Source organism: Aquarana catesbeiana, linkage group LG13 (genome assembly GCF_042186555.1).
Source record: "Aquarana catesbeiana isolate 2022-GZ linkage group LG13, ASM4218655v1, whole genome shotgun sequence".
NCBI classification, from domain to species: domain Eukaryota; kingdom Metazoa; phylum Chordata; class Amphibia; order Anura; family Ranidae; genus Aquarana; species Aquarana catesbeiana.
Window position 1 is genome coordinate 49074589 of NC_133336.1, and position 18213 is coordinate 49092801.

The window sequence follows — 18213 nt, forward strand, 5'->3', positions numbered from 1 at the left end:
CGAAATGGAAACCCAGCCAGTAGCTTCTTACATGGTGCTTCGGCTGACCAATTTTTCAACCATAGGATTCTACGTATATGCACCAACCCCAGTGAAAGACGGGAGGTTTGCACGATAGAATCTCTAATGGCGTCAACCACAAAGCATAAGGCCGCTGGAAGGTTAGCAAACCCCTGGGCCTGCTGTTCAGGTAATACTTTGATGACCTGCTTAACATGGTCTCTTAAGTATTGACAGACTCCAATCGCTGCTACTGCAGGTTGGGCCACTGATCCTGCTAAGGAGAAAACATCCTTCAATAGGGATTCCATCCTTTTATCTACAGGATCCCTGAGCATCTGAGCATTGTCTACAGGACAAGTCAGGCTATTATTTACGGAGGAAATGGCGGCATCAATAGCCGTATTCCCCACATTTTAATAAACTTTTCTTCCATCGGATAAAGTGTTGAAAACTTTCTCGGCGGAAAAAAACGTTTGTCTGGGTGATCCCACTCAGAATAAATAAGCTTTTCAAGTAAAGTATGAACAGGAAAAGCATGTGCTGCTTGGAAAGGTTTCAGTGACCCCAAAGCAGAAGAGGATTCTTTAGCAGTTTCAGGTATGGGCAACTTAAATGTGGAGCGGACCAATCCAGTGAGGATCTGCACTAAGACTTTCTCCTCTTGGGAAGTCGCAGAGGGTCCCTCTCCACCTGAATCCTCCGAAGAGGAATCATCCATCCCATCCCGATCCTCTGAAAGGGATTCATCTCCTTTATCCCAGAGCTCCTCTGTCTGAGGGTCTTGGGGAACAGAGGAAAGCCTAGTGCATTTTCTTCCACTGAGTGAAGACGTAATCACGGCCATTAATCTTTCCTCTAGACCATTAATGGTTGAGGAAAAAACCTCTTGTGTAATATATACAGGGGCTGAAGTGCCAGAAGCAGGTGTAGCCCCTGACCCCGATGGCTCTCCCTGGCTAGCCGTCCCTGGCCCATCTTTAGGGGGGGAGGATGCTGCCGACAGGGGGCCCTCAGAACCTGAACGAGATCCCCTAGTGTCTCTGGTTCCTGGGGTGCTTGAACCTCTTCTACCCATAGTGCAAAGCAACAAGGTGTGAGGTATACAAATGAACACTGCCCGCTGAGCGATGTAGTCTGGCTAAAAGCCTTGCTACCCAATGCTCAGTCTGGTGTTACTTCAGTAAATGCTGCCTAGGAGAATGCCTGTGTCCCACCTTACATGCAACCGTCAGCTCTGTGTCTCTCAGAAGGCTGAGTGCACCTGTACAGAGTGCCTTTAATAGCCTGCAGCTGGCCTGAGTGGGAGTCTAAGCACTCTGTGCTGACGTCCCGCCCCCTCCTCTACCGCCCCCCCCCCCCCCCCTCGAGTTTTGAAAAAAACGAGCGCTTCCCGCGCTGCCGACTCTCCTGTCATGCTTCCGGAGAAAGGCTGGGGATGGGGGGGGTGGGGCTGGTAACAAGATCTGCCTGAACGGCTATCTTGAGAGATGGTGGCCATTAGGCCACAGAGCCCGGGTGGTATAACCACTTTCTAGACCCCTGTGGCCCCTCTCTAGCCTGGGGGGGAACATTCAAACATGAGAAATCCCCCTTTCCACCTTACCTGTTTGCAGCCTGCTTGAGACGCTGGGACATAAACAGCGATTACAACACCTGAGACAGAGTCAGCATGTGTAGGTTTGTGCTCTTGGCAGCCCCCGGTGGTCACAATAGGCATAGCATGCATTTACCTTAAAGGAGAAAAGCCACTAGAACTCAAAAATTCTGTGGAATCTCCTCTTACCTTATCCAGCCGCAGGGTGCTGTTTACACAGACCCAATCTTCACCTCTCATGGTGGGCTCCGTTTGAAAAAACCGTCAGAGACTGGGGCCCCCATCAGTAGGGGGATCCAACAGTTCTGGGACCGTAAAGCATCTCGCCAGAAATTAGGAAGTTTAAAGCCATTTTCTGATCTGCGGGGTCCAGCTCTCTAAAAAGAGAAGCATTACGGGTAAAACCTCGTTTCTTCGGACACGAGGCCCGGGTACCATTCAATTCGGCCATGAAAAGACACTTTGAATGGATCCGGTTCGCCTGGCTTGCCCCAGTATAGGATCTTAGGATATTCCCTTTGGAGCTCAGCACAGGACATCTTTACACGTCCATCACCTAAGACACTGGCGTAAAAACTGAGGTATCCCTGCAAGGGGGAGGGATTATATAGGGGGTTGAACTTCCTGATAGGGTGTGCCAGTGTCCAATCACCAGTGATACCTATATAACCCATCAGTAATTACTGTGGCTCTGTGTCCCGTGATGTTCGAGAAAGAAAAAGCTCTTACAGTATCTCACAAAAGTGAGTACACCCCTCACATTTTTGTAAATATTTTATTATATCTTTTCATGTGACAACACCAAAGAAATTACACTTTGCTACAATGTTAAGTAGTGAGTGTACAGCTTGTATAACAGTGTAAATTTGCTGTCCCCTCAAAACAACTCAACACACAGCCATTAATGTCTAAACTGCTGGCAACAAAAGTGAGTACACCCCTAAGTGAAAATGTCCAAATTGGGCCCAAAGTGTCAATATTTTGTGTGGCCGCCATATTTTCCAGCACTGCATTAACCCTCTTGGGCATGGAGTTCACCAGAGCTTCACAGGCTGCTACTGGAGTCCTCTTCCATTCCTTCATGACGACATCACAGAGCTGGTGGATGTTAGAGACCTTGAGCTCATCCACCTTCCGTTTGAGGATGCCCCACAGATGCTCAATCAGGGGCGGATCCAGGGGGGGGGGCAACAGGGCAACTGCCCCCCACTTGCCTCTGCCTGAGTCTCTCTCTCACATCAGCGGCGCCGAGAGACTCATCTAATGTTATTAATTTTATTATTAAGCCGCTGCGCCGCACTGACCAGGAGCCGGAGGAGGTGGGTGGAGCCTTTTCCCTGCACTCGTTGCTAGCGCCTGGGCCGCCTGGCGTCTAGCAACGAGTGAAGTCAGTGAGTCACGTCGGACTCGAGTCTCAGAGGAGTCAGGTCAGTGAGTCTCAGAGCCGACGTGACAGGAGCCTCAAATAGGGGAACAGTTAATGCTGTAGTTTAGACAGACTAGTTAAAATGTCCAGCGTCCACTGTCAGTGGCAGAGCGCCAGCATTCCTCCTTCTCTGAGTGAGTGTTGGCTCCACCCACCTCCTCCCTCCATCTTCTCCACCTTGCGGTCTGCAGAGTGACGTGGCAAGTGGACAATCTGCAACTTGTGGCAGGTGACGTGGCAAGTGGACAATCCGCAACGTGTGGCAAGTGACAATCTGTAACTTGTGGCAGGAGACGTGGCAAGTTACACATTCGGGGCTCCCACTGATTCTGTATTATGGTTAGTTGAACTATTTCATTTTATAATACAATGTAATAATAGAAATAACGCGATACAATCATCCTGTTACCATAAAAACCATGGTGCCGTGATGATTGAAGTGCCAATACCAGCCATTTTCCTGATAAATTGCCTGCAAAAAATTGTATTTTCTGGCAGTGCCCCTCCCGAGACTAGGCTCTGGATCTGCCCCTGTGCTCAATAGTGTTTAGGTCTGGAAACATGCTTGGCCAGTCCATCACCTTTACCCTCAGCTTCCTTGGCAAGACAGTGGTCGTCTTGGAGGTGTGTTTGGGGTCGTTATCATGTTGGAATACTGCACTGCGGCCCAGTCTCCAAAGGGAGGGGATCATGCTCTGCTTCAGTATGTCACCGTACATGTTGGCATTCATGGTTCCCTCAATGAACTGTTGCTCCCCAGTGCCGGCAGCACTCATGCAGCCCCAGACCATGACACTCCCACCGCCATGCTTGACTGTAGGCAAGACACACTTGTCTTTGTAGTCCTCACCTGGTTGCCGGCACACACACTTGACATCATCTGAACCAAATAAGTTTATCTTAGTCTCATCAGACCACAGGACATGGTTCTAGTAATCCATGTCCTTAGTCTGCTTATCTTTAGCAAACTGGCTTTGTTTGTGCATCATCTTTAGAAGAGGCTTCCTTCTGGGATGACAGCCATGCAGATTAATTTAATGCAGTGCACAGCAAATGGTCTGAGCACTGACAGGCTGACCCCCCACCCCTTCAACCTCTGCAGCAATGCTGGCAGCACTCATATGTCTATTTCCCAAAGACAACCTCTGGATATGACGCTGAGCACGTGCACTCAACCTTTTTTGGTCGACCATGCGAGGCCTGTTCTGAGTGGAACTGTCCTGTTAAACTTCTGTGTGGTCTTGGCCACCGTGCTGCAGCTCAGTTTCAGGGTCTTGGCAATCTTCTTATACCCTAGGCCAGTGATGGCGAACTTTGGCACCCCAGATGTTTTGGAACTACATTTACCATGATGTTCATCTGCACTGCCAAGATTCGCCATCACTGCCCTAGGCCATTCTTATGTAGAGCAACAATTCTTTTTCTCAGATCCTCAGAGAGTTCTTTGCCATGAGGTGCCATGTTGAACTTCCAGTGACCAGTATGAGAGAGTGAGAGCAATGACACCAAATTTAACACACCCGCTCCCCATTCACACCTGAGACCTTGTAACTCTAACGAGTCACATGACACCGGGGAGGGAAAATGGCTAATTGGGCCAAATTTGGACATTTTCACTGGCAACATTTTCACTGTTGCCAGCGGTTGAGACATTAATGGCTGTGTGTTGAGTTATTTTGAGGGGACAGCAAATTTACACTGTTATACAAGCTGTACACTCACTACTACATTGTAGCAAAGTGTAATTTCTTCAGTGTTGTCACATGAAAAGATACAATAAAATATTTACAAAAATGTGAGGGGTGTACTCACTTTTGTGAGTTACTGTACAAGACAAAAAACAAAATAAAAGGGAGGGGGGGCAATGTGGTGACAAAGGAGAGCTGTCGCAGCAGAAAAGAGCTTTCCTACTAGTGTGAATTTGCCGTCAGATCAGATTTTTTTTTTCTTGCTCCAGACTTGCAGGAGGCAGTGCTGCCTATGTAATCAGTAAATATGTCTGCCCCTTATGTACTCACAATAAAACGTTGGCGACAATAGCGTTGACATCAAACAGGGTGTCAGTGGGGAATTCCCTTAGTAGTTTTGTCCCCCTAGAGAAAAACAAATAGTAATCAAGTTAGGCCATCTTATTCTGCACACATATTTATAAAGCCGTGAAGGTGGCTTTCACCAAATATGCTTTAAAAAGCATGCATCAGAAAGATTCACCTGCAATGAAAGTTTGGTAATCCCAAATTAAATGTTTCATAAATATTCCCCATAATGTATTAAGAGTGGAATAAAAGTCTGTGCAGCCACCTGTCATGTTGCTAGTGGAGGTTAGAAAATTAAACTGTGTATTGGTTGCTATAAGTGAGGCAGTTTTCACCTTAGATGCTACTTATGCCGGGTACACACAACCGGACTTTCCATCAGAATAGATTCCGACGGTCTTTCCGATGGAGTTCCGCTGAAATGGACTTTCCTACACACGATCACACCAAAGTCCGATCGTTTAGAGCGCGATGATGTACAACGGGACTAGAAAAAGGAAGTTCAATAGCCAGTAGCCAATAGCTGCCCTTGCGTCGTTTTTGGTCCGTCGGAATAGCATACAGACGAGCTGTTTTTCCGATAGGAACTGATTCCGTCGGAAAGATTTGAAACATGTTCTATTTCTAGGTCCGTCAGAATTTTAGAAAGAAAAAGTCCGATGAAGCCCACACACGATTGGAATGCTTTTCTGCCGGAAAGTCCGGTCGTGTGTACGTGGCATAAGTCCTTTAATGACATGAGGTCATTGATGTCTCGAGGCCGAGGCCAAATTTAAAAGCATCAGTATGTCTCAGTTATTGTGACAATAACTCTATGACTAATTTTCATTTTTTTAAATTAATTGTGTTTCCATTTTTGTAAAATTGGTTCTAAAGGCTTAAAGTAATATTAAAGCGGTTGTAAACCCTCAAAAATTTTCACCTTAGTGCATTCTATGCAAAATTAACTGCACAGAGGAGGTAAGTATAACATGTTTGTTTTTTTAAAAAAGGAACCTTTTCATATCCTTTAAAGTCTTGTTTTTTTTTTTTTTGTTTAAAAATAACAAACACGATAAACTTACCTGCTCTGCACAGTGGTTTTGCACAGAGTAGCCCAGATCCTCCTTTTTTGGAGTCCCTCATCGGCACTCCTGGCCCCTCTCTTCTGCCGAGTGCCCCCACAGCAAGCAGCTTGCTATGGGGGCACCCAAGCCGAGCAGATGCTCTGTGTGTCCATTCAGATACGGAGCCGTGGCTTGGCCCCATCCACTCTCTCCTAATTGGCTCACTGACTTTGATTGACAGCAGGGGGAAACAATGGCACCTGCTGCTGTCTCAGCCAATGAGGAGGGAGAGTCTCAGACACCCAAGACTCTTGTGCAACATCGCTGGATTGAGATGGGGCTCAGGTAAGTATTAGGGGGGCTGCTGCACACATTTATCTTAATGAATCGAATGCATTTTTGTGGAAATTTTTATTAATGTATGTTGTCAGATGTCCTCCAGTGTGAGTTTTGCTGTAATACGCTCATATGAGCATATTCGCACATACAGACCTTGGTGGAAGACCATTGGCTGCGGAAACCTTCCCGTGGACATGGCAGATCTGTTTGCTCTTTTAAGGATGTTTGTTTATGCCTCACCAAGGGACTGGCCACTCCATGGTGACCGCATCTAAACTACTAAGTAAGCAGACTTGCATACATGGGAACCATAGCATAACCATACAAATTTATGGCCCACTGAGCCATGATAGAGTATGGCTCGCGTCATTGGTAGCAGTGGGAATGTGCACCCGATCGTGTTCAGAGCCATGAAAGTAGCGTTCAAATTGTGAGTCCTTTGTGTCTCACAAAACGCTTGCCGCATGGCTCTGCACATGACCGTCTGCATACGTCACTACTGTTTTTCTATTTGAAAATATACATGTGTGTGTGATTGGTTCTTTTGAAAGAATACAAGTGTCTGATTGACTGATTCTGAAGACACCACCTTCCTTTTTTTATTCATGTTGACAGTATAAATAAAAGGAGTAAAGCATTTAAAGGCAGGATTCTGCTGAGCTCAACGTGATATCAGCGTTTGTCTGTGTTACTTGGAGACATACAAGTGTGCTTTCCTGGCATTATATAAGAGAGCTGTATTTGTGCTTTTAAACACAAAAGAAACTATTTGCTTATAGGGAGAAACTCAAAATTTCCCGGACATGCATTAAGATGAAAAAAAAAAAACTTCTGCCTTTAGAACCACTTTAGGAGATTTTTTCCTTTTTCTGTAAAAAGCCTTCTGTGATCAGGATCCCCCCCCAGCTCCCCCTAAATACTTACTTGAGCCTGATCTTGGTCCAGTGCCGTTTCCGAGAGCGTTGGCTCTCTCCGCCTTTTCTCTCCTCACAGGACAGAGAGCCAGTAGCGGGAGCCACATCAAATCCTGTGGCGAGGGAGCAAGGCCAAGTCAGACTGTCTGTGTCTAAGGATGCAGGCAGTGTGGCTCAGGATCGAATCTGCATGAGTGCCTCCATAGCAAGCAGCTTGCTATGGGAGCACTCACCCAAGAGGAGGAACCAGGAGGTTCAGGGCTGTTCTGTCCAAAACCACTGCACAAAGCAGGTAAGTAGACATATTTATCATTTAAATAAAATGAAGGTTTAGAATCGCTTTAATAATAGGCAATTACAGCTACAATTCAGACTGATGACAAAATTGATCCCTTTTGTCCCACTTCTTCTGACGTAACCTAATTCACCCTTCTCCTCCACAGATGTACAGATTACCTCGATCCAGTGACTGCAGTTTTTTTTTTGTTTACATGCAGTGGTGCAAGTTTTCAGTGTTGTGGTAATGCCTGTGCATTACATCCCCAAAGGTTTTTCGATTGGGCTGTATCCAAAAACTGGAGACAGTCCTGTAGAAGTCTATGGGACTTCCAGGTGTGGCCAGGAAGTGAAGACTTACATCACAGGATGTCAACAAGAAATCAGATAGAGATGAGTATGCATCTCTGGGAGGGGAAGGGTGGGTTACGCTGCTTTCACACCGGTGCCCCTTTTCCACGCTTTCCAGGGCAACAAAAGTGCATGAAAATATTCCCCATGAAATCCTATGTAACTGTTCACACTGCAAGTGCGCTGCACTTTAAAAAGTCTGCTTCAAAAGCACACCAAAAAGCCACCTTCCGCTGTAAGTCAATGGGAGCACATCAAAAGCGCATCAGTGTGAAAAGGCCCTTAGGTTAGGGGGCAAAAAAAAAAAAAAAAGGATAAGTGCGCTTTGTTTTAAATTGCACTTATCCTTTAAGGTTTCTACATTGTATTTTTTCCAGTGAAACCTCCAGCCCGCATGCAATGCCTGTTATCGCTAACATAGGGATCACATGATTGAAAGCCACTCTGATTGGTTGAGGGGAGTCCTAAGCTGTCAGTGATAACCTGGATTAAAAGTAATTGTTTACCTGAAGAAGTAAGCATTTCCTTCTGAACAGAACTTGATGGTGTCTTCTTTCACGCAATTAACCTGACCGGGAAAATGGAAACATAAAACCAGATCATTTGAATTATCACAGTGAAAATACAGATAATAAAAACCTGGGTGCACACTTCCTTGATAAATTCAAAGTTAAAGCTGACATCCAGGCAGATATAAAAAACACAGATTATTGCAGGTCATAATTTATTAATACACTACTAAAGCAGTGTAAGTAAAAAAAGGGGAAAAAAATCCACGCTAGTGATTTAAACAAATAGTAGCCGCTAAACACTTATACCTTTGATACCAGGTACATCAAATATAATAAAACAAAAGTGCAGCGCATATATTATGCTATAACCATAAAGAAGTGATAATCGTTATGCAACATACTAAACAGTGAAAATATCAATATAAAAAATACACCGTGCCCCCAGATGATGTCATCTCTGATGAAACGCATAGGGAAGAGCCACGTACATATGCTACTGTGCCGAACGTCGGCCATTTTGGTTACTGGAGGAGGACTGGTCTTCGTTTCTGCCATTTTTTACATGCTTTGTTACAAGTTTTAACCATTAACCAGTCCAGAAACAGACTAGCAAGAGGGCACTAAAGTTAACAGGCCATAATTCTGGTGGAAGCCTGGTTGGGATATGTGCTGCAGCAAGGGGCAGTGAGTCCCCCTCCCCTCCTCAATGAGTGGTTCACTTGGATTGAACTAAGTGGAAGGATACTGGCACCGGTGGGATCGGAGCGATTAGAGGCAGAGGACTAACATCACACGCTCATACCCCTGCAGGGGCAGGGAGCTCCGGTGAGTGCAATCAGATTGGGGGGAAATTGCCAAAAGTATTGCATGGATCTCCATTGATAAAGAAGAATCTTCTGGGAAATGCACTATATGACCTATTGCACTGTATATTGTACCACTATATGAACTATTTGGGACTACATATATATATTTTTTGATACATTTTTTATACACATTTTAATATATATATTTTTGATATATCTTTGATACATATTTTTTTTGATACACTTGGTTTATGGACTGGTTTTAATTTTTAATGGTTTTCTCACATAATTGTAGTGTGTGTGTTGCACTGGGGTCTGACAAACAAACCTTTTGCAGTTTAAACACTTGTCACTTTGCAGTTTTATTAATACACGCTTTACAGTTTAGATACAATAAGGATTGAGGTTGCTCAATATATATATTTATGTATTAGGAATATAATTACTTGCAATTTCAATAAGGATTTATCACTTTATAATATGTATTAGTTTTTGGTTCATTCACATCCTTTATTATTATTTTTTTCATCATAATTTATTTTTTTATTTTTTATATTTTATAATTTATGTAGGATTGTATCATGCACCAAAGCACTTGTCACTTTAAAAACACTCACTTTTACACTCTCTGTTTTACACAGCGCCATCCCCTATATCTTGATTTTACAAGTTTTAACCATGTAAGTGCAATACTTTACAATAAATTAAGATGTTTGACAATATTAAACTATGTTGAGCTCTTACTTTATACATGCCACGGTTTGCTGAGAGCAAGTTAGAACTCATTTGATTGCTGGACACATCCCCATTGTTACCTGTATTGATGTTTGTTCCTTCCATGAGACTTATCCTCATTGTCTGATAGAGCGAGCTTTGACCACCATGAATAAGGGGGTCACTGGCATTCTGGTAAGCCTCTGGTGTGGATCTTTCACCCTCTGGTGTCACCCTGGCTATTCCTGGATTCCTTTTCAAGCACACATGAAGCCATTGTTTGGGACTCTTTATTTTTTCTAATACTCACCTTGGAGGTGCACAAATTAATACATTTCACAGTGTATTTTTTGGACATTTTTTTTTTATTGATCTTCTCCCTGTTTAGTATGTTGCATAACAATTATCACTTCTTCGTGGTTATAGCATAATATATGCGCTGCTTTTTGTTTCATTATAAAGCAGTGTAAGTGCCTGAAATTAACTTGGTATCAGCCTCTTGTAGTAATTGAACAGTACAGGGAGAGGTGGAAGCATAGAAACATAAACGTAAATTGTCTCGAAACAGCAACCTGACAAAATTGCCTTTCATCTGAATTCTTTCAGTGTTTGCAGTGCACCCCATTACATGTGACTGCTGTGCTGTTCACTGTTCTCTTTGCTGGAGGGACAGTTGTACCTGAGAACCTGTAGTGCAATAATGTGCCTGCTTCTGCTTCATTCATTCTGTTGATCTGAGCTTCCTCCCTCTCTCCTGCTGCTTTATGAATATTCCACCTCCAGTCATCTTTCAACCATGGAAAGGAGGGGGTGTATTTCTTACCGGAGAAAGCAAAGCTCTGCCTCTACCAAAATGGCTGCTTCCACACAGACATACAGTGCAGAAGAAGGCATGGTAAGTCAGTAATGGGGAAAAGATCAGTAGCAGGGAGATACTAGTAAAAATATTAAAAATAAACAAATGCAGCGCTATGTCATAAATCACTCAGGTGAAAAAATATACATAATTGCTATGGGCAATGCACAAGAGAATGTTGGAGCAACTTGAATTCTCAAACAAAGAATATATATGGTGAAAAAATATATACATGAAATACTTGTTGTCAAGCAAGTGCACAGTGAAGGAAATATAAAAAAATGTAAGTAAACATCAAAAAATCTTAATTTCAACAATTCCACAGTGATAAAAATATATATATTCCAAACTCAGATACCCCTGAGGAAGACATGCGATCGTCCTGTGTCGTCACGCGTAGGGGAGGGGCCAGGGCGGTGGAAGAGACAGTCACTTGCTCTCTGAGCTAGCTGCTGATTCACACAAGCCTGCAAACCATTTGGAGAGGATTTTAACATTGTATGTTGTTTTCTATAATCTGGTGCGCTGCAAGTACCCATAAAGTGTAAGTACCCTGATGTTTACCTACAATAAATTTTTATATTTAAACGATAATGCTCTGGCCTCTTTTGTATTTTAATTTGAGCATACCACCTTTGGATTACACCTGGGGAAGCCTGTAAATCCTGCTACTTAGAGCCCAGAGGTGGTTCTGCTGCTGTTGTGGACCAAACTTAATTGTGCAGTCACAAAATTGGAGGTGAGCGCAGTCACACAGGGGGGAGCACGAGTGTGAAGTCACCACGGTTAATATTATTTGGATTATCATTACAGAGTCACTTTATGGGAAATTATATTATAATATATATATATATATTTTTATTTTTTTTTTTCACCGTGTACTTAAAATAAGTAAGCTGAAAATAAGTTTTGAATATATTTTTTTTTTCACTGTGGACTTGCTGAAATTAAGAATTTTTGACACTTTGATGTTTACTTCAATGTTTTTATATTTCTTTTACTGGACCCTTGATTGCTTATATTATATATTTTTTTTTTTTTTTCACCGTGTACTTGCTGAAAATAAGTTTTGAATATATTTTTTTTTTCACTGTGGACTTGCTGAAATTAAGAATTTTTGATACTTTGATGTTTACTTCAATGTTTTTATATTTCTTTTACTGGGCCCTTGATTGCTTATATTATATATATATATTTTTTTTTTTCACTGTGGACGTGCTGAAAATAAGTTTGGAATATATATATTTTTTTCTCACTGTGGACTTGCTGAAATTAAGATTTGATATTTTGATGTTTACTTCAATTGTTTTATATTTCCTTCACTGTGCACTTGCTTGACAACAAGTATTTCATTTATATATTTTTTCACCATTTCTATTCTTTGTTTGGGAATTCAAGTTGCTCCAACATTCACTCGCGCATTGCCCACGGCAATTATATATATTTTTTCACCTGCATGAGTGATATATCACATAGCGCTGCATTTGTTTGTTTTTAATATTTTATACACAGATTATGGGAGTGTGAATATGCTTAGCGGCTGTGAATTGGTTCTCTTACGTTTAAAACATTCTTTGGACACTCTTCATTGGTAGCGCGAAAGACATCTATATATATTATAGGGAGATACTAGTGACTGGTCCTTTGCCCTCTGCCTGCCTTTTTGGGCAAAGCTTCCACAGTACAAGACCTCTTTGAATATTCCCTATCTGTAGCTTCTATCAACATAAAGGTTTTCTGAAATATACCTTTTAATCCTTTTTTTTTTTTTTTTTTGGTAGAACAAAAAAAAAAATGTCAAAATTGTTGGCAATATTTTGCATGTTTTGTTAAAGACTTTACCTTGGCAACATAAATCCCATAGTCCTCCAGAACCCCAGCAGATTTTTGTAATTCCTCCAGAAAAATGACATTGTTGGCAAACTCTGAAATGAAACGCACAAATACTTAGAAATTAAGGAAGTAGTTTAGGAACTAAGGAAAACTTCCATCTCTGCAGCTGAATTGAGAATAAACCACATCCCCAGTGTAGCTGTTGAAATGTAACTCTTTATGTAATAAAACACTTATTACTGATAGTTTCCACATCAACGTGTGGAAAAAAAACGTTACTAATGATCTTAGAGTAGACCTAGTAGACATGTGCACTGACAAAAAATGTGTTCGTTTTCGTTTCATCCGTTTTTTTGCTTTTTTCGGAGATTCGGAAATTCGAAAATTCGGAATTCGGAAATTCTGAAAACCGAAAATTCGCATTTTCAAATTTCCGATATCGAATTTTCGGATTTTCGAATTTCCGGAATTCGGAAATTCAAAAATTCGAAAATTCAAAAATCTGAAAAAAAGAAAGAAAATCAGTAACATTTGAAATAATAATAAATATTAAATTATAGGTATTGGAATTTCCTTTCAAATTTGGCCGTTTGTGAACGTAACAAATACAAATGTATCTGAAGTTACGAATTATCCGAAATAACGAATTAATAATAAATAATAATAATAAAAAGGTTACACTCCATTCGTTTAGATGCGGCATTTGTTATTTCAGATAATTCGTAACTTCGGATAAATTCATACTTGTTACGTTCACTAACAGCCAAATTTGAAAGTAAATTCCAGTACCTACTGTATAATTTAATATATATTATTAATTAGTTATTATTTCAGATTTTTGGGGTTTTCGAATTTTCATTCTTTTGAATTTTCAGATTTTCAATCTTATTCTTGGATTTTCAAATTTCCAAATTTAAAAATAGATGACATTTCGAATATTTGAATTTCCTAATTTCGAATTTTCGAATTTCCGAAATTTCGAATATTCGGAAATTTGAAAATTCGGAAATTCTGAATTTCGGAAATTCAGAATTAACAAATTTGTCAAAATTCGTTAAGAAAAGAATTCGGAACTAATCAAATTGCACATGTCTAAGACCTAGTATCAGATATATTTCTTCATGTTAAGTGCAGGCTACGTAACGTGTAAGGATCCATTCACACCGTTTTGCATTTCTTTATACAGAGTAACATTGCGTTCCATTACATAAAAATGCAGCTTGCAGTACTCTTTTCAGTTCACACAAATGCAATGGAAACCAATGAAAAGCAAGGCGCTAGCACATATATATAGTAATTACATATAATGAAATAGTGAATAATAATCCAGAAAAGCTTAAAAGTCCAAAATAGTGAAAGAAAAATTGAAATAATATCACAGTCCAGAAAAAATATATATTCCTAAATCTTTGCAGGGAAAAAAACTCCAAATCACTGTGCTCCTGTTTGTAAGAGTGTCTGAAATACTCCTTATAAAAGGTGCTCCACCACAATGTGTACAAAATGCACGCTTCCCGACAACATCTATAATATGCGCCTTTGGTACCAATCTTTTTCATTATTATTTATTTTTTCCCTGGGTCTCGGCCATTTATGCCTGAGGAGAAAAGCTGTTGGCAATTTCCCAAATATCACTACCAGGGTGGCTTCTGTGAATATAACATACAAAGGGGTGGTACCCTAAGATACCAAAGGCGCATATTATAGATGTTGTCGGTAAGCATGAATTTTGTACACATTGTGGTGGAGCACCTTTTATAAGGAGTATTTCAGGCACGCTTACAAACAGGAGCATAGTGAGCAGCGTTATTTTCCCTGCAAAGATTTAGGAATATATTTTTTTCTGGACTGTGATATTATTTAAAAGTTTTTGTCACTATTTTTGATTTTTAAGCTTATCTGGATTATTATTCACTCTTTAATTATATGTAATTACAATATATATGCTAGCGCCTTGCTTTTCATTGGTTTCCTTTTCAGAGCAGGTTTTATCACTTAAAGGAGCAGCTTAACATTTTTGATTTTTTAGTGTGTTAACATTCTGTGTTGGCGCCAAGGTTTATTATTATTAAATATACTCAAATGCAATGTAGGGTGAACGGCTTTTTACTGTCTGTGCATTGGGAATAAAACAAGCATCCAAAACATATTTGGTGTGAATGGACCAGCCAAAAAGTGTCTTATGTCCTGATGGGAAGAAAAGGAAAAAATCTGCTAGAGCAGCCTTTCTCAACCAAGGCTCCATGAAACACAAAGGTTCCTCCAGAGGTTTTTAGGGGTTCCTTGAGCATTTAACTAATGACACCAATGATCTTTTCATCTACCTGTAATGGGAGCATTCTTCTCATTGACCACCAATGTAAAAGGGTTATCTTCCCCACTGACACCAATGTAAGAGGGTCCTTCTCCCACCGACCAACAATGTAAGAGAGTCCTTCTCCCACTGACCACCAATGTAAAATAGGTCCTTCTCCGCTGACCAACAATGTAAGAGGGTACTTCTCCCACTGACCACCAGTGTAAAATAGGTCCTTCTCCCGCTGACCAACAATGTAAGAGGGTACTTCTCCCACTGACCACCAATGTAAAATAGGTCCTTCTCCCGCTGACCAACAATGTAAGAGGGTACTTCTCCCACTGAGCAACAATGTAAGAGGGTACTTCTCCCACTGACCAACAATGTAGAAGGATCCTTCTCCCACCGACCAGCAATGTAAGAAGGTTCTACCTCTGACCACCATTGTAAAAGGGTCCTTCTACCACTGACTACCAATGTAAGAGGGTCCTTCTCCCACCGACCAACAATGTAAGAGAGTCCTTCTCCCGCTGACCAACAATGTAAGAGGGTACTTCTCCCACTGAGCAACAATGTAAGAGGATACTTCTCCCACTGACCAACAATGTAGAAGGATCCTTCTCCCACTGACCAGCAATGTAAGAAGGTTCTACCTCTGACCACCAATGTAAAAGGGTCCTTCTACCACTGACTATCAATGTAAGGGGGTCCTTCTACCACTGATCACCAATTTAAGAGGGTCCTTTTCCCACTGACCACCAATATAAATAGGTCCTTCTTCCACTGACCAACAATCTAGGAGGCTCCTTCTCCCACTGACCACTAATGTAAGAGAGCCATTTTCTTACTAATCATCTATGTAAGATGGCCCTTCTTCCACTGACCACCAACGTAAGAGGGTCCTTCTCCTACTGGCTATCAATGTAAGGGGGCCTTCTCCCACTGACCTACAATGTAAGAGGGCCTTCTCCAAGTGACCATCAATGTAGGAGGATCCTTCTCCCACTGACCACCAATGTAAGAAGGTTCTACCACTGACCACCAATGTAAAAGGGTCCTTCTACCACTGACTACTAATGTAAGAGGGTCCTTTTCCCACTGACCACCAATGTAAATAGGTCCTTCTTCCACTGACCACTAATGTAAGAGAGCCCTTTTCTTACTAATCATCTATGCAAGATGGCCCTTCTTCCACTGACCACCAACGTAAGAGGGTACTTCTCCTACTGGCTATCAATGTAAGCGGGCCTTCTCCCACTGACCTACAATGTAAGAGGGTCATTTTCTCACTGACCACCAATGTAAGAGGGCCCTTCTGCTATTGACCAACAATGTTATTATTATACAGGATTTATATAGCGCCAACAGTTTGCGCAGAGCTTTACAGCATGAAGGCAGGTAGTACAATCACAATACAATGCAATACAGGAGGATTCAGGGGCCCTGCTTATTAGAGCTTACAATCTAAAAGGTGGGGGGGGTCAAGTGATACAAAAGGTAATAACTATGGGGGAAGAGCTGATGGAGAAAATAAAAGTACAGTTGTTGGGTGGGGGCAGGATAAGCTTCTCTCAAGAGAAGTTTTTTTCAGGGATCACCTAATGCATGATGATCCTTCTCCTACTGACCACCGAAGTTTGAGAAGGACTGTGCTAAAGAATGCTAGTGCTTGCACTACGTCAGCAGCTGAAGCACTGCCTGCTCTCTTCAATGTCTTACCAGTGTTGCTGAAATACAACAGTGAATTCTTTCCAGGTGCCAGGTTGGAGGCATAAGAGTCCGGGCTTAATTCAGGCAACACAGACTTTGCTACAGTGAGAAAAACGATATTCACTGACAGGAGCAGCAAGAAAAGTCCAGGAACACCGGGCATCTTGATAAATTACCTGAACCTAGGAAACAATGAAACAAACGTTATAAAAATCTATTTCAATAATAAAAATTAAATGAAAGTACAAGAATCTACCATTTTACTGTCAAACAATACAAAAGTGCCCAAACTACTATACTGTAAAACATAAGCTGTTAAAATGTGTATATACCTTAACAATTACAGTGTTATTGGTTATTCCCTCATTGGATTTAAAAAATGTCAATTATTTCTAATCTCCTCCTAATAGCGATCTTGCAGTTTATAAACGTACTTTGTGAAGAGCCCAACACATTTACTTCCTTGAATTCTGTTACATGTAGTCACTATGGTCTGTAAGTAGGCACTGCTGTGTCACACATTTCAAAGAGCCTGCTTTCTGAACTACAGAGGGGCTGAGAGGAGGCGGAGTCAGTACAGGAACCACTGCTTGCAGGCAGTAGGATACCATGGGATATGTAGTCCTTAGAAATTGAGCATGCAGGGAATCCAGGTGAAAAGAGACGGCCAGCAGACAGGCAGAACTCACAACATGAAAGAAGATTTTTCAAGTAAGCTTATGTTCCTCACACAGGGCACCAAAAAAAAAAGTAAGCTTATATTGGATTGACAAAAAGTTATAAAATGAAAGTGAATGATCTCTACGCTGATGACACCCAAATCTATCTCTCCACCCCCCAGCTCTCTCCATCTGTCTCCTCACGCATTACCAACTTACTAACAGACATATCAGCCTGGATGTCACATCACTTCCTCAAACTCAACCTACCCAAAACCGAGCTCATGATATTTCCTCCCTCAGGTGCCACTTCCCCTGACTTCTCTGTTAATATCAACGGCTCAACTATCAACCCATCTCCCCATGCCAAAGTACTAGGTGTAATCCTGGACTCTGAACTAACCTTTTGGCCCCACATTCTATCACTATCCAAAATTTGCCGCCTCAACCTCCGCAACATCTCCAAGATACGCCCCTTCCTAACCAATGTCACCACAAAGCTTCTAATCCCCTCCCTGGTCATCTCTTGCCTCGACTACTGCAACTCCCTTCCTCATTGGCTTACCTCTAAATAGGCTATCCCCTCTTCAGTCTATCATGAACGCTGCTGCCATGCTCATCCACCTCACAAACTGCTCAGTGTCTGCTATACCCCTCTGCCATTGGCTGCCCTCCATTGGCTGCCACTCAGTCACTGAATTAAACTTAAGATACTAACTATAACTTACAAAGCCATCCACAACTCTGCCCCCAGCTACATCTCTAACCTAGTCTCAAAATACCAACCTAATCATTCTCTTCGCTTCTCCCAAGACCTCCTGCTCTCAAACTCCCTTGTCACC

At 41.8% G+C, this 18213-nt stretch overlaps 1 protein-coding gene across 3 annotated transcripts in view; it reads right to left on the bottom strand.

Moving 5' to 3' along the window:
* Positions 1 to 18213, bottom strand: part of TXNDC16 (thioredoxin domain containing 16) — a 171013-nt gene that overhangs the window by 139485 nt on the left and 13315 nt on the right. For all 3 annotated transcript variants that reach the window (XM_073609963.1, XM_073609964.1, XM_073609965.1), the window contains exons 3-6: positions 16722 to 16894; positions 12716 to 12798; positions 8492 to 8553; positions 5042 to 5116 (exon numbers count right to left, since the gene is read on the bottom strand). In XM_073609963.1, the coding sequence (XP_073466064.1) occupies positions 5042 to 5116; positions 8492 to 8553; positions 12716 to 12798; positions 16722 to 16875 (374 nt within the window). In that variant the 5' untranslated portion in view covers positions 16876 to 16894. The remainder of the gene's footprint in view (positions 1 to 5041; positions 5117 to 8491; positions 8554 to 12715; positions 12799 to 16721; positions 16895 to 18213) is intronic.